Source organism: Dromiciops gliroides, chromosome 4 (assembly GCF_019393635.1).
Source record: "Dromiciops gliroides isolate mDroGli1 chromosome 4, mDroGli1.pri, whole genome shotgun sequence".
Lineage (NCBI taxonomy): Eukaryota > Metazoa > Chordata > Mammalia > Microbiotheria > Microbiotheriidae > Dromiciops > Dromiciops gliroides.
In genome coordinates, this window is record NC_057864.1 from 367,055,597 (window position 1) to 367,069,519 (window position 13,923).

Consider the following 13,923-nt stretch of genomic DNA (forward strand, 5'->3'; position numbering starts at 1 on the left):
ATTGGGGGCGGGGGAGTTATAGGGGATGGGAGAACAACATACATGCAGTTAAGTAAATAAAAAATACAAAGTATTTTGGGGTGGGAAGGGCACTAGCAATTAGGGGATAGATTTCATATAGAAAGTGGCACTTTGTCTTAGCATAAAGATAGAAATTTTGCAAGATGAAAGTGAAAGGAAATACTTCCCACTCCTGGGGGAACAACAATCTGTAGCAAAGGCAATATGGGAGATGGAGGGTTGTGAATGGAGAACAAGTTGGCCTATTTAACTGGCCTGAATGTGTGAAAAATAGTAATATACAGTTAGCCATGAAAGGTAAGTTGGAACCACATTTGAAGGGTTTTAAATGCTAAATAGAGAAATTTGTATTTTATCCTAAATGCAAGAAGGAGTCTCTGGAGTTTTGTGGGCAGAAGAGTAACTTGGTGAGTCCTTTACCTTAGGAATATCACTTTGACAGCCATGTGGAGGATGAATGGGAAAGGAGAAGACTGGAGACAGGGACATTAATTAGAAGGCTCTGCAGTAGTCCAGGGAAGAAAGAATATGGGCCAGAACAAAAGTGGTAGCAACATGAATGGAAAGAAGGAGATAGATACAAAAGATATTGTGGATGTAGAATTTAAAATACTTGGCAACTGATTAGATATAAAGGGTTGAGGGAGAAGGAACCAAGGATAACTTTGAGGTTGCAGATGTAGATGACTAAAAATATATTTTCAATAGAAACAGGGAAGTTTGGAGTAAATGAGAATTTGAGGGGGAAATGAATGCATTTGTAGATGTTTAAATTTGAGATACTTAAGGGATATCACATTGGAAATGTCTGGTTCAAGGGTGGTATTGCAGGACTGAAGCTCAGGAGACATGGTATAGTTATAAAGATCTAGGAGTCAGATGCAGAGATAATAGTTGAACCCACAGGAGCTGATGAAATCACTGAATAAAATTTTGTATTCTATTTTTTGCCTTTCTTTGTATTCCTGGCACTTGGCACAATGGCACAGCAGCCACTTAATAAATGTTTATTCATTGACTGGAAGAGATGGATTAATTGGACTCAGGAAAAGTCCCTGTGATATACTTACACATAGGGGCTGGGATTTGGATAATGATGCAGAGAAGGAATTTTAGGTAGTAGTATACAGGTAGAAAGAAAACCAGTAGAGAGTAGCATCATGACAATCCAGGATGTCCAGGAGAAAGGTGGTAGTCAGCAGTATCAGGTGTCGATGGGGTTCCAGAAGGATGAGGACTGAGAAAAGGGCATCAAATTTACCAAGTAAGAGATATTTTGTAGCCTTGGAGAAAGTATTTTCAATTGAATAATGAGGTTGGAAACCTGATGGAAATTGGTTAAGAATTGAGTAAGAAGAAAAGGCAAAGAGTATAGACAGCTTTTTCTGGGAATTTGACTGAAAGAGAGAGAATGTATAAGGAATAGCTTGAAAGGTTGGTAGGATCAAGTGAAAGTTTTTAAGGCTTGTTTATAGAGAGCAGAGGAGTCAGTAGATAGGGAGTGGTTGAAAATGAGAGAAGGGGAATCATTACGGGGTCAGTCTGCTGGAGGAAATGGAGAGGGGAAAAAAGAGATCTTGGGCACAAATGGAGGGGCTGGCCTTGGCAAGGAGAAGGGCCATCTCTTCATCTGAGGCCATAGCAAGAAAAAGAGGATGGGGATGATGTCAAGGGATTTTGAGTCCCAGAATACTAGAGAAGAGGAGCTTGCTGTGCATGATTTTTATTTTCTCGCTAGAGTATAAGGGAGTTAAGGTTCCCCTCTTCTGTAGGGTGAAGGTGTGTGCGGTAGGTTAAGAAGAGGAAAAACCACTGGGTTGAAGTGTGGATGATAGGTATTGAAGAGGACTCCTTTGGATCCGGGACTGCCTTTTGCCTTTCTTTGTGTCCCTAGTTCTTAGCGCCATGAATGAATGAATGAAGAAAGAAGAAGAAAGGAAGGAAGTCAATCTGGGAGGGGAAAGCCCTCTGGGTTTCTGGCCAAAGCAGAAGCAATTGCTATTTACCTTCTCTCTGAGCAATTAAGAGGCCAAACAATGGCCAGAAGGCTTGGGCTGGGGCCTATTGTTGGCTAACCTATGAGAGTCAAAAGTGATTTGAGGTTAAGGCTTGGACCTGTGAACATCCAGGCCCCAAACCCCCAGATATCTTGTGAAGGTGAAACAGTCAAAACTTGTATTCCTTTGGGCAGATGACCTGTAGGGAAGGGTCTGATTCCCTATATGGACAGAGAAAATATAAGGAGGGGAAGAGGAAGAGGAGGAGGAGCTCTATTGTCCAACATATATTATAGTCATTACAGAACCCATGTTAATAACAAGAATTTCTTCTATAATATCCTCAGTTAACTTTTTTTGCTTCAGGACTTCCAAAAAGGGGCAAGAAACACACTATTTTTTGAGATAGCTCATTTCATTTTGGGAAAGCACTAATTCTCAGGGTTTTTTCTACATTGAATCAAAATCTGCAGAAAGCTGGGAAACAATTTTTACAGCCAGTATTTCTGATAAAGGCCTCATTTCTAAAATATATAGGGAACTAAACCAAATTTATAAGAATGCAAGTCTTTCACCAATTGAGAAATGGTCAAAGGATATGAACAAGCAGTTTTCAGATGAAGAAATCAAAGCTATCTATTGCCATATGAAAAAAAAGCTCTAAATCACTATTGATTAGAGAAATGCAAATTAAAACAACTCTGAGGTACCACCTTACACCTATCAGATTGGCTAATAGGATAAAAAAAGAAAATAATAAATGTTGGAGAAACTGTGGAAAAATTGGAACACTAATGCATTGTTGGTGGAGCTATGAACTGATCCAACCATTCTGGAGAGCAATTTGGAACTATGTCCAAAGGGTTATAGAACTGTGCATACCCTTTGACCCAGCAATACCACTAGTAGGTTTTTTCCCAAGGAGATCATAGAAAAGGGAGGGAGATGCACATTTACAAGAATATTTATAGCTGCTCTTTTTGTGGTGGCAGGGAATTGGAAATTGAGGGGATGCCCATCAATTGGGGAATGGCTAAACAAGTTGTGGTCTATGAATGTGATGAAATACTATTGTGCTATAAGAAACGATGAGCAGGCAGATTTCAGAGAAACCTGGAAGGACTTACATGAACTGCTGCTGAGTAAGATGAACAGAACCAGGAGAATATTGTATACAGTATCAAGAACATTGTGTGATTATGAACTGTGACAGACTTAATTCTTCTCAGCAATACTGTGGTCCAAGATAATTCCAAAGAACTCATGATGGAAATGCTCCCCAATCCAGATAAAAAGAACTGTGGATTCTGAATGCAGATTGAACCATAATTTGAAAATTATTGGACTACCTGAAAACCATGATCAAAAAAAGAGCTTAGACATCACCTTGCAAGAGATTGTCAGGGAAAATTACCCTGATATTCTAGAAACAGAAGGTAAAATAGAAAATAGAAATCTCACATGAAAGAAGCAGTAAAGGGCTTATGGAATGGGACGGGGAGAGATGAGGGAGGAGTCGTGCAGTGAATGAGCCTTACACTCATCAGAATTGGCTCAAAGACCTTACTCTCATCAGAGTTGGTTCAAGAAGGGAATAACATATACACTCAATTGGGTGGAGTAATCTATCTAACCCTGCAGGAAAGTAGGATCAGAAGGGAATAAGGAGGGAGGGGTGAAAGAAGGGAGGGCAGAATAGGGGAGGAGGCAGAATTTTTGAAACAAGTATCTCTGATAAAGGCCTCATTTCTCAAATACATAGAGAACTGAGTCAAATTTATAAAAATACAAGTCATTCCCCAATTGATAAATGGTCAAAGGATATGAACAGGCAGTTTTCACACAAAGAAATCACAACTGTCTATAATCATATGAAAAAATGCTCTAGATCACTATTGATTAGAGAAATGCAAATTTAAACAACTCTGAGGTATCACCTCACAGCTATCAGAGTGACAAATATAACAAAAAAGGAACATATGAGTTTTTGGAGAGGATGTAGGAAAGCTGTTGGTGGAGTTGTGAAAAGATCCAACCATTCTGGAGAGCAATTTGGAGCTATGCCCAAAGGGCTATAGAAATGTGCATACCCTTTGATCCAGCAATACCACTGCTAGGTTTATATCCCTAAGATATCCCCAAAAAGAGAAAAAGGCCTGTTTATACAAAAATATTTATAGCAACTCTTTTTGTGGTGGCTAAGAATTGGAAATCAAAGGAATGCCCATCAATTGGGGAATGACTGAACAAGCTGTGTTATATGTCGGGGATGGAATATTATTGTGCTATAAGAAATGACAAGCAGGATGATTTCAGAAAGGCCTGGAAAGACTTGTATGAACTGATGAATAGTGAAGTGAGCAGAACCAAGAGAACGTTGTGCACAGTAATAGCATGATGCAAAATGCTATCCATTTCCAAAGAAAGAACTGATGGTGTCTAAATATAGATTGAAACATAATTTTGGGGTTTTTTTTGGAGGTTTTTTTGTCTGTTTTATTTTATAACCTGACTAATATAGAAATGTTTGCATTATAACTTATATTAAATTGCTTGCATTCTTAAAGTAGGGGGAGGGAGGAAAAGAATTTGGAGCACAATGTTTTAAAAATGGACATTAGAAATTGTTTTACATGTAATTGGGGAAAAATAAAATTCTAAGTAAATGGAAAAAATATTGAGTTAGAAGGAAATTTAACAGAATAGAAACAAAAGGCAAAATATGAATTCCATACAAGCTAAAATAATTAGATGGCTTTGAAGACAGAATGCAGAGAGATAAATTAAGAGTCATAGAGGATCCCAGAAGATCATGATTTTTTAAAAAGCCCCTGAATATTAATGCAGGAAAATTGTCCAGAATTTTGAATAAGTCAAAGCATTGATAGATCAAATCCATTATTGTTGCCAGGATGAAGAAAAAAGCCAAATATTTACTCTTCACATTCTCTGACCTTAAAATGGTTAAATTTCACAGTTTGAATAATAAACAACAAATTTTGTAGTCAAACTAAAAATTAATAATCAGTTATCAAGGAAAGGTAATTCAAATAGTTGATGCATTACCCTGAATCAAAATAGAGGGAGATTCAACATATGAGAGATCATTTGAGACATTCCTGAAGAACACACATAAACACACACCCTGTAAAATGATGACACTTACAAAGACTCCCACAAAGGCTCCAAACAATGGAAACACAGGAAAGGTAATTAAATACAATTATCAAGAAAAGACAAGGAATGAAATAAATCACCTTCTGTTTAAAATTTATTTATTCGGTAAAAGAAGGAACACAGAGGGATGAAGGGACAGAAAGCCTGAGGGCTAATAATACAAGGCAAACTTAAATAATCAGGAGAAGAGAAAGTAGAAGGCTTCAATTAATACTCTATGGATTGAAATCCCTGATCACCTGTAGTTAAAATGGCAATTTTTGTAGGAAGGAAGAACCTAATGGGAAGTTGCATGAATTGGGGAAGGAGGTAAATGACAGAGGGTAGAGGATGATAAAACCCCATCAAATCCATAGGCAAACAGAAGGGATAATAATTTCTTTTAATTCTCAAGAAGAGAGGATATTGCTATGGAAGAATTAAATTAAAGCATTGGAGGGGGATGGGATAAAGGAAGTAGAGGAGTGGGGGTGGGGAGTTGGAAATCCATACCCCAGAGGAAGAAAATAAAAGGTGCCATTAAGGAATATTCCCAGGGAGAGGAGGTAATCTGTGTCAAGATATATCATAAAGGGTTTCATACAGAGAATTTGCACATTAGGAGGCCATTTTCTCTGATAATATGTTAAAGGTCCACGGACCACCATCTCACCCTAGAGAAGAGATGGATCAGTACCCAAGGGCATTCAGGACTCATAATGGTGGTGCTGGTGGGGAATGACAGAAGTGGAAATAGAGTAACATGACTTTAGCTATGGACACATATCACAGTAAGGATAGGAGGTATGAACGTTCTTATAACTTCAGCACAGAGTCATTCCTACCACATAGTATCACTTCCATCCAAAATTGCAACCTTCAGGAATTGGAAGCAGTCTGTGTGTGTGATGTATATATGCACAACAAAAGGATGCTTTTTAAAATTAGAAGTTAGGGTTGAACCACTTGCCTAATTGGGCAAATAAAAAGGTAGAGAAATAGATAAATTTAAATTTTTTCTCTCTATTTAAATTTATGTAAATTAAATAACTTTAAAATTTTCTCTTTTAATTTCTGTAAATTGAAAGAACATAGGATAGGGAAGGAACCAGAAGTTAAGGTTGGGAGGAAGTCTTATGGGAATAAACTGACATCAAACTGCAGTGTGAGTAAAGGTAATTCCAGATACAAAGTACAGAATTTTAAAAAATTTTAAAGTAAAGGGATAGGGGGCAGCTAGGTGGTGCAGTGGATAAAGCACCGGCCCTGGATTCAGAAGGACTTGAGTTCAAATCTGGCCTCAGACACTTGACAATTACTAGCTGTGTGACCCTGGGCAAGTCACTTAACCCTCATTGCCCTGCCCCCCCTCAAAAAAGTAAAGGGATAAAAATCAATACAAATTCAATAAATTAAGAAAGACGCAAGCCTAACAATAATAACTTTAAATGTGTGTGGATTAAATAGTCCAATAAGATGAAAGTAATGGCAGAATGATAAAACAGACCAGAATAATCTGTTATATACAAGACAAATCTAAAATGAAGATGAGAATGAAAATGAAAGGCTAGAACAAAATTGATTATGGCACATAGTAAAGTATTGGGAAAGCTCATATAGATGGTGCATTTTTAATGTGTGTATGTATGTATATATATGGTGGTATATATGCATGTGCATGCACACACCCCCCCAAAATACCATTATGTATGTGTATGTGTGTAAATATTATAACCCAAGATAGCAAGTTCACTAGAAATATAGCAAAAAATATAGCTGTAAAGCAAGGGTGTCCCCTTTCCCCCACAGTTACTTGACATAGTTCTAGAAATGTTAACAATAGCAGTAAGACTAGGAAAAGAAATTAAAAGTAGTTGCCAAAGGTAAGACAAAATTAATTATTTTTATTGATAAGGTGATTTATTTGTACCAAATAAGCATTTATATTGCTGCTACTATGTAGCAACCACTATACTAAGCACTTTTTACAAATATTATCTCTAAAGAAATAAAGAATGACTTAAATAATTAGAGGGATAAATATTGCTCCTGGTTGGGAGACATCAATATAAAAAAGTTTACAATACTACCTAAGTTAATTTATATATTCTTAGTGCTATACTAAATATACTAATAAGGGGCTAGTTAAACAAAACAATTTGTATAAAGAAAATTTCTAGAATTTCTAAGGAAATAATTGGGGAAAAGGTGGAAATAAAGCTATCTCAAATTATGTTATAAAGTGGTAATCATAAAAAGCATTTGGAAGTAGTTTTTTAAAAACCAGAAAAATAGATCAGTATAACAGATAAGGAGGATTCAGAAATAATTTAATAAATTACTTGGAGAACAACTTCCTATTGGGGGTGGGTAGGGGAAGGGGAGGAAGAAAGGGGAGATTTGAGAAAACTGAAAAGATATTCGGAAGAAATTTGGTTAAGACCAACATTTCACACTGCTTGCCATAAAAACTCAAAATTAATATGGGCTGTGGATATTAAAGGTCATACCACAAAAAAACCTAGGTACCTTTCACAGCTATGACATTGGCAATGAGGAGAATTCTTAATCAAACAAGGGATCAAGGAAATCACACATGATAAAAGAGATTTAATTTACTTAAATATGAAAAACTAATGTGTGGACAAAATCAGTGCAATTAGGATCAGAAGAGAAACTAAAATATTTCTAAAGAATTACTCTCTATCAGCTACATGAAAGTTTGCTCCAAATTACTAATAAACAAGAAAAGGCAAATCAAAATTGAGCTTTCTCCCCACCCCTAATAAATTGGAAAAAGATGAAAATAAATTAAAAGTATTCCTTTTTATGCTAGGAAACAACTGGAAACAAAATAAAATTTCATTGATTGGAGAATGGCTAAAAAATGGTAATACATGGATGTAATGCACTATTTCCCTGTAAGGAATGTTGACTGCAAGGAATACTGAGAAGCATAAGAAAACATGAATTAAATGAGATAAATTTAACCAGGGCATCATTATACAATGATGCATATAGCAGTATAACTACAAAGAACAGCAGTTATACACTATAATTGTTAAGATCACTTGCCTCCAAAGGAAACTTGGGAAAATGCACCTCCCTTTCTTCTTTGAAAATGGGGAAGGAAGGAGGAGTACAGAATATTTCATATACTATTGGACAAGATTAAAGTGTTGGTTGGTTTTAGTGAATTCGTTTTTTTCTCTTTTTAATTTCTTGATGTCTCAGTGGGGAGAGGAGTGGGGATATGATATTCGGAAATGAATGTGAGAACAAAAAATAGCACTAAAATTTTAAAAAAGATACCAGGAGACAAGGGCATTTATTGAGGGTAGGAGGATGAGAATGCGGATTTAAGGACAGAAGGTTTGGAAAACCCAATATGGGAAATATGCTTAAGTATCAAAAAGAGAAGAGAAAGCACATGAATGGACCATGTCTCTGTAATTTTTTCTCTAGTAACTTTCCCTATGGTGTAAAGTTTAGAGTTGATGGAAGAAATAGATGGACTTAGAGATTGGTGTATCCAAAAGTTTGAGGTATAGAAATCCATAATGTTAGTGAATCATTTTGGGTACTCTAGTCTATACCTGAGTAGCCTTTTTGGGGAGTCTAGTTTATGCCCAAGTTAGATCCTCCTATAGAATGTAAACTTCTTGAGTTCAGAAACTGCTTGATTTTTGTCTTTTTATCACCAGAGCTTGTACTTGAGAAATATTTGTTGAATTTTTTTACTTGAAGAAGGATGATAGTGAATTAGAAGTGAGCAAAGACCTAGAAGTGTTGATAACATCGATTCTGGTTGAAGTCAGGGAATATCAAGTGTGACATACCAGAGGTGGGCAATATAGAGTAACAGTGAAATGTATTGAATGACTGATGTGTAGTCATGATGGAAGGTCAATCTGAGATAACGTCATCATGTGTAGTATCAACATGAATTTTGAAGTTGCCAAGGGTAATGGCAGGAAAGTAGGGTGAAGACAAGAAGAATGAATCAATTCTGAAATTCTGAAGGATGTTAAAATGGGTACATAAAGTGATAAGAATTTGAGATGGATAAAATAAATAGATGAAATGGAATTCAGAGGAAGAGAAGAATGATGTTAGAACATTTGTCTGGATGTGGCACAGCCAACAATGAAGACTCTTCCTCTTCTATTTAATCTAAGGAAGTAGGAAAAGGTGAGACTTCTATGGAAAGATTGCCTTTGGATACATTTGGATATGTGATAATTGTCTTAAAGTATGTGAACGTTTGTCATATGGAAAAGGGAATAATAGATTAGTTCTGTTTGGCCTCAGAAGACAGAATTAGAACAATGAGTGGAAATTGCACAAAGAAAAAAATTTTAGGCTCACTGCAACCAATAACAATTACAACTATCTAGAAGTGGAATGGGCTTCCACAGGAAGTGATAGGTTCCCCCACATTGTATGTCATTAAACAAAGACTGGATGACCACTTGTCAGCTATGTGGTAGAGGGGATTTTTTTTTAGGGTTGGGTTGGATTAGATCATATTCCTTCATTTTTGATCCTGTGATGCTTTATTTAAGGTGATGAAGTAGAGAGAAAACAGGAAAATTTCAGAGGTACATGGTTATTTGCCCATAGTGAAGGGGGTTTTCCACAGTCAAGGGAGATGACATTGTTACTCTGTCTTCATTACAACATATCTGCTATATTGTATTCAATTCTGGGAACCACAATTTAGGAAAAATATTGACAAACTGTGGAAAACTTGCTTAGCCTAGTGGTCATTTGGAAGGGGGATTAGATTTACTCATCTTTGGCCTGAATAGCAGAACTAGAAATAGTGAGACAGGAATTTATAGATAGATTTGGACTTAATGTAAAGAAAACATTTCTAGTACTTTGAGCTATCCAAAAATGAATTTGTTGCCTCAGGAATATAGTGCATTTTTTTTGTTCCTGGAAGAATTCCCCATCTACTTCTAGTAGAGGTTAGGTGACCATTTGTGGGGATATTGTAGAATATATAGATATAGGTTGAATTATGAGGTCTTTTCTAACCCTGAGAGTCTTTGATTCTGTAAAAAAAGAACTTGGTTAAAAAAAAGGGTCTGGTTTGAAAATGTAAATTTGTCAAATCTAAGGTCCATCATCTTATTTTCTCTCATAGAATAAGCTGAAATTAGTTTCATGTATTCAAGTCCTCCTGCCCACATGGTGCTATTTCTTTCACTTGGCGCTTCTTGATCTCCTAGCAAAAGGTGATCTCACTATCCTCCAGTCCACAGTGTCCTGTTACTATGTTTTAATTTACATTATGGTTATTTTTGATGCTGTTTTATTTGCCTCACTAAATTGTACCTACTTTGTCATAGCTAATATTTATATTCTACTATACAGCAGAATCCTTTATACATAACAGGTGCTAAATACAAATTTGTTGAATTTGAAATGTTTCTTTGAATTAGTTATTTAAGCTTATAGTAATTTTTAAAGTATTATTTCTTTGAACTTTTATTTTTATATTCTTCATTTGTTTTCTCACTTGGACCAAATTTAGTTCTTAGAATATTCCTAACCTCCACCCCAGTTTATTTTATGCAAAAGTTTATTCTGAGGAAATGAGTCTAAGTGAGGGCTTATATTGATCTCTTCCCTGAGTTTTTCCCCACTTACACTCTGATAGCAATATGAATAAGTAAGAGAATTCACCCCCCTGGAGCTTAGCAGCAGTAGAGTCTGAATAGATCATCCTTTAATAGCTGAAGAATTATATGGAATTGATTATTTAAGATATAATATGTTAGCATGAGTTAGCATACTGCCATATATAAACCTCTGAAAGATGGTGGGAAGAACCAAGGAATGTCTTGTTTTCTTTTGCACAGGCTGACAGGGAAGTGATAAAGAACATTGCATCTCTACTTGCACTGATTAAGATGGACCTAATTCCAGGCGTGGTAGAAGAGGGCAAAAGTGAAATGACACCAGATTTCTCATCTGATAGAATTGTAAATAACTTTTCTCTCGAATAAAGGCTTTAGCTGTTGGAAAGTTGCTGCATGAAAAGACATGATTATATAGAATAAAAGCCCCCAAGGCAGGGTATTTTATAATTTTTTTCCATATAAAATTTGATATTTTTGAAAGGCCAGAATATTTTGTATCTTAAAATTCTTTAATTACTGATCTTTTTTATAAAAACTGTTTCTCTATTGAAATATTTCTTTAATGAAGCGCTTTCTTTATTTTTAAAATTGCCATTAGGAAAATTTTTGTGATGTTTCAAAGTTTGGTACTGTTTGCCTCTAATAAAATTAGAAATGATTAATAAATGAGACTCATAATTTGTTTCTTGACATTGGACTGGGAGGGATAATTTATTATTCTTAGGATAGTTAACCACTGAAATCCTCTTAAAGGATTCCTGTTTTTAGTGGGGGGAAAGTCATTTAGTCCTCTTCTGCTGCTTGTTCCAATCTTCTACTGACAACCAAAATACTGAAGGGAAATATTGTAGCTAAATGGTAGGACAGCTCATAGACTCTCTTTAGAAAGAAGGTGGTAGAGTTCAACAAATGATTCACTTCAACTAACAGTTATTAATAACTGTTATTTAATTCAACTGAGTTATTAACTAACTAAATAAATAATAGTTTAGATGAAGAATTGTGTGCTCTACAAAGCCAAAACCAAAAGTGTCCTTTCCTTCAAATAGTAGATTCAACTGAAGGAATAAAACATATATTGAAAGAATACAACATATACACATAAGACTTACAAAGCAATACCAATAGGCAGAGAGCACTAACAATTGAAAGGATGAAAAACTATGTAGGAAATGTCACCTGGGCTATATAATTTGAAGAAAGTGAGGCTTTCAAAGAAGTTTTGTTGTTGTTTTTTCACTCTTGTCTGACTCTTTGTGACCCCATATGGAGTGGTTTCCCATTTCCTTCTCCAGGTCATTTGGCAGATGAGGAAACTGAGGTAAACAGGGTTAAGTGACTTGCCCAGGGTCACATATCAAGGAAGTGAACGAAGCTAGATTTGAATTCAGGAAGATGATTCTTCCTGACTCCTGGCCCAGTGCTCTATCCACTGGATCACCTAGATGGCCATTCAAAGAGGTAGAGATGAGGAAAGAATTCATTCTGGTGCAGGGTTCATGCAAAGGAATTGAGGCAACAAATGGAATGTCATGTAGGGGGATCAAACAGCTAAGCAGGCCAGTTTGATTTGAATAGAATATGAGTCATAAAAAATATGACTAGAAGAGTAGGAGGGAGCCAGATTGTGGAAGACTTCTCTGTAGAGATATGACATTCCTCAGCTCTACATGTTGGCAGCTGTTGGCAGATGGAATGTTAGAAGTAGAGACTGGAAGTTGGGTAACCCGTTAAGGGGCTTTTGCAAGGGCCCAAGCAAGTAGTGATGAAATAGGGTAGATGCTGTTTGAGTATATAGAAGAAGATATGTGAAAGATGGTGAAAAGGTAGAATAGAATTGACAAGACCTGGCAACTTCTAGGATATGGGAGAGTAAGGGAAAGGAAAATAAGAAGGATGACTTAAAGGACAGTGGCACCTTCAAAAGAAATTGGGAAGTCTGTACAAGGAAAAGATTTATAGGAAAAATATTATGAATTCCATCTTAGACACATTGAATTCCAGAAGGCCACGGGAATTCTAGGTGGTAAAGTCCTACAAGTTGTTGGTGATAAAGGACTGATGATCAAAGGAACACATAAGGTTGGAAACATAAATTTTGGAGTCATCCACATAGAGATCATTGAATTTCATGGGAGTTTATCAAATTAAAAAAAAAGAGAGAGAGAGAGAGAATATATAAAAGAGAGAGGTTCTTAAAGAAACACTATACTTGCAGGCAAAGACATGATGATTCCACAAAGGAACTGAAAAGATACTTCTAGTCACTGGTTTTTTGAGAAATGATCATTACTAACTAATATCTTGGGGAAATTCAGAGGTTCTCTCCTAAATTCCTCATTTTAAAAGGTCCCTTTTTCCTGGAGGACATGACTGAATGAGCTCACATTAATTTTTCTAATCCTGGTCAGACCTCAGGCAACCATTCAAGGAATTTAATCTAGGGTGGGGAAGCTCATTGTGTGCTACTCAAGCTTGGGTGAAGACAGATCCTTTTGTTTAGATAGCTGAAAGTTTCTCCATCCAGGGGTTATTTGGCTCCTCCACCCCCCATTGAAGATAAGATACATATTTTGATTTGATAGCCCAAGGCTGGGGGTAATCTGAGTAGAAATAATTTTCTTGGCCCCATTAACCACCTATTGCTTTAAGGGTATATAAACTGTGAGCCCTGTCACTATGATTGTCTTTGGTATGAGAGAGATGGCCAAATGACCATTATTTTCTTAATAGCTTACTGGACTTATTAATAAAAAACATTAAATTACCCAGAAACTATGTCTCTCAACTTTTTAATCATCACCGTTTCATCATATGTCTTTTGAGAAGCAAGAAGCACTTTTTTCATGGGACTTTTGGTCACCTTGCAATCCCCTGATAAGTATAAGCAAAGAAAACCCCTCTTCCACTATGAAAATACTATACTTAGAAACCTTTGGTCTCATTCGTTTTTTTTTTTATTCTCTAAGCCATATTTTCCCATTTCATTTTTTGCCATTTCCTCTGCTATCAACCTGTACATTTTAAGTCACTGAATATAAATTCATAGAAAGTATAATTCAAGGTATAAATTCATAGAAGTTTTTGTTTGGAGCCAG

General features: G+C 36.0%; 1 protein-coding gene across 8 annotated transcripts in view; it reads left to right on the forward strand.

Annotated features, from left to right (window-relative positions):
* Window positions 1-13,923, forward strand: part of AKAP7 (A-kinase anchoring protein 7) — a 169,003-nt gene that overhangs the window by 112,562 nt on the left and 42,518 nt on the right. The window contains exon 8 of one of the 8 annotated variants that reach the window (XM_044002909.1): window positions 11,045-11,443. The exons of the other annotated variants lie outside the window; for them this stretch is intronic. Within the exon in view, the coding sequence (XP_043858844.1) occupies window positions 11,045-11,049 (5 nt within the window). The 3' untranslated portion in view covers window positions 11,050-11,443. Of the gene's footprint in view, window positions 1-11,044; window positions 11,444-13,923 lie in introns of those variants that run through there. 8 annotated transcript variants of the gene reach the window in all.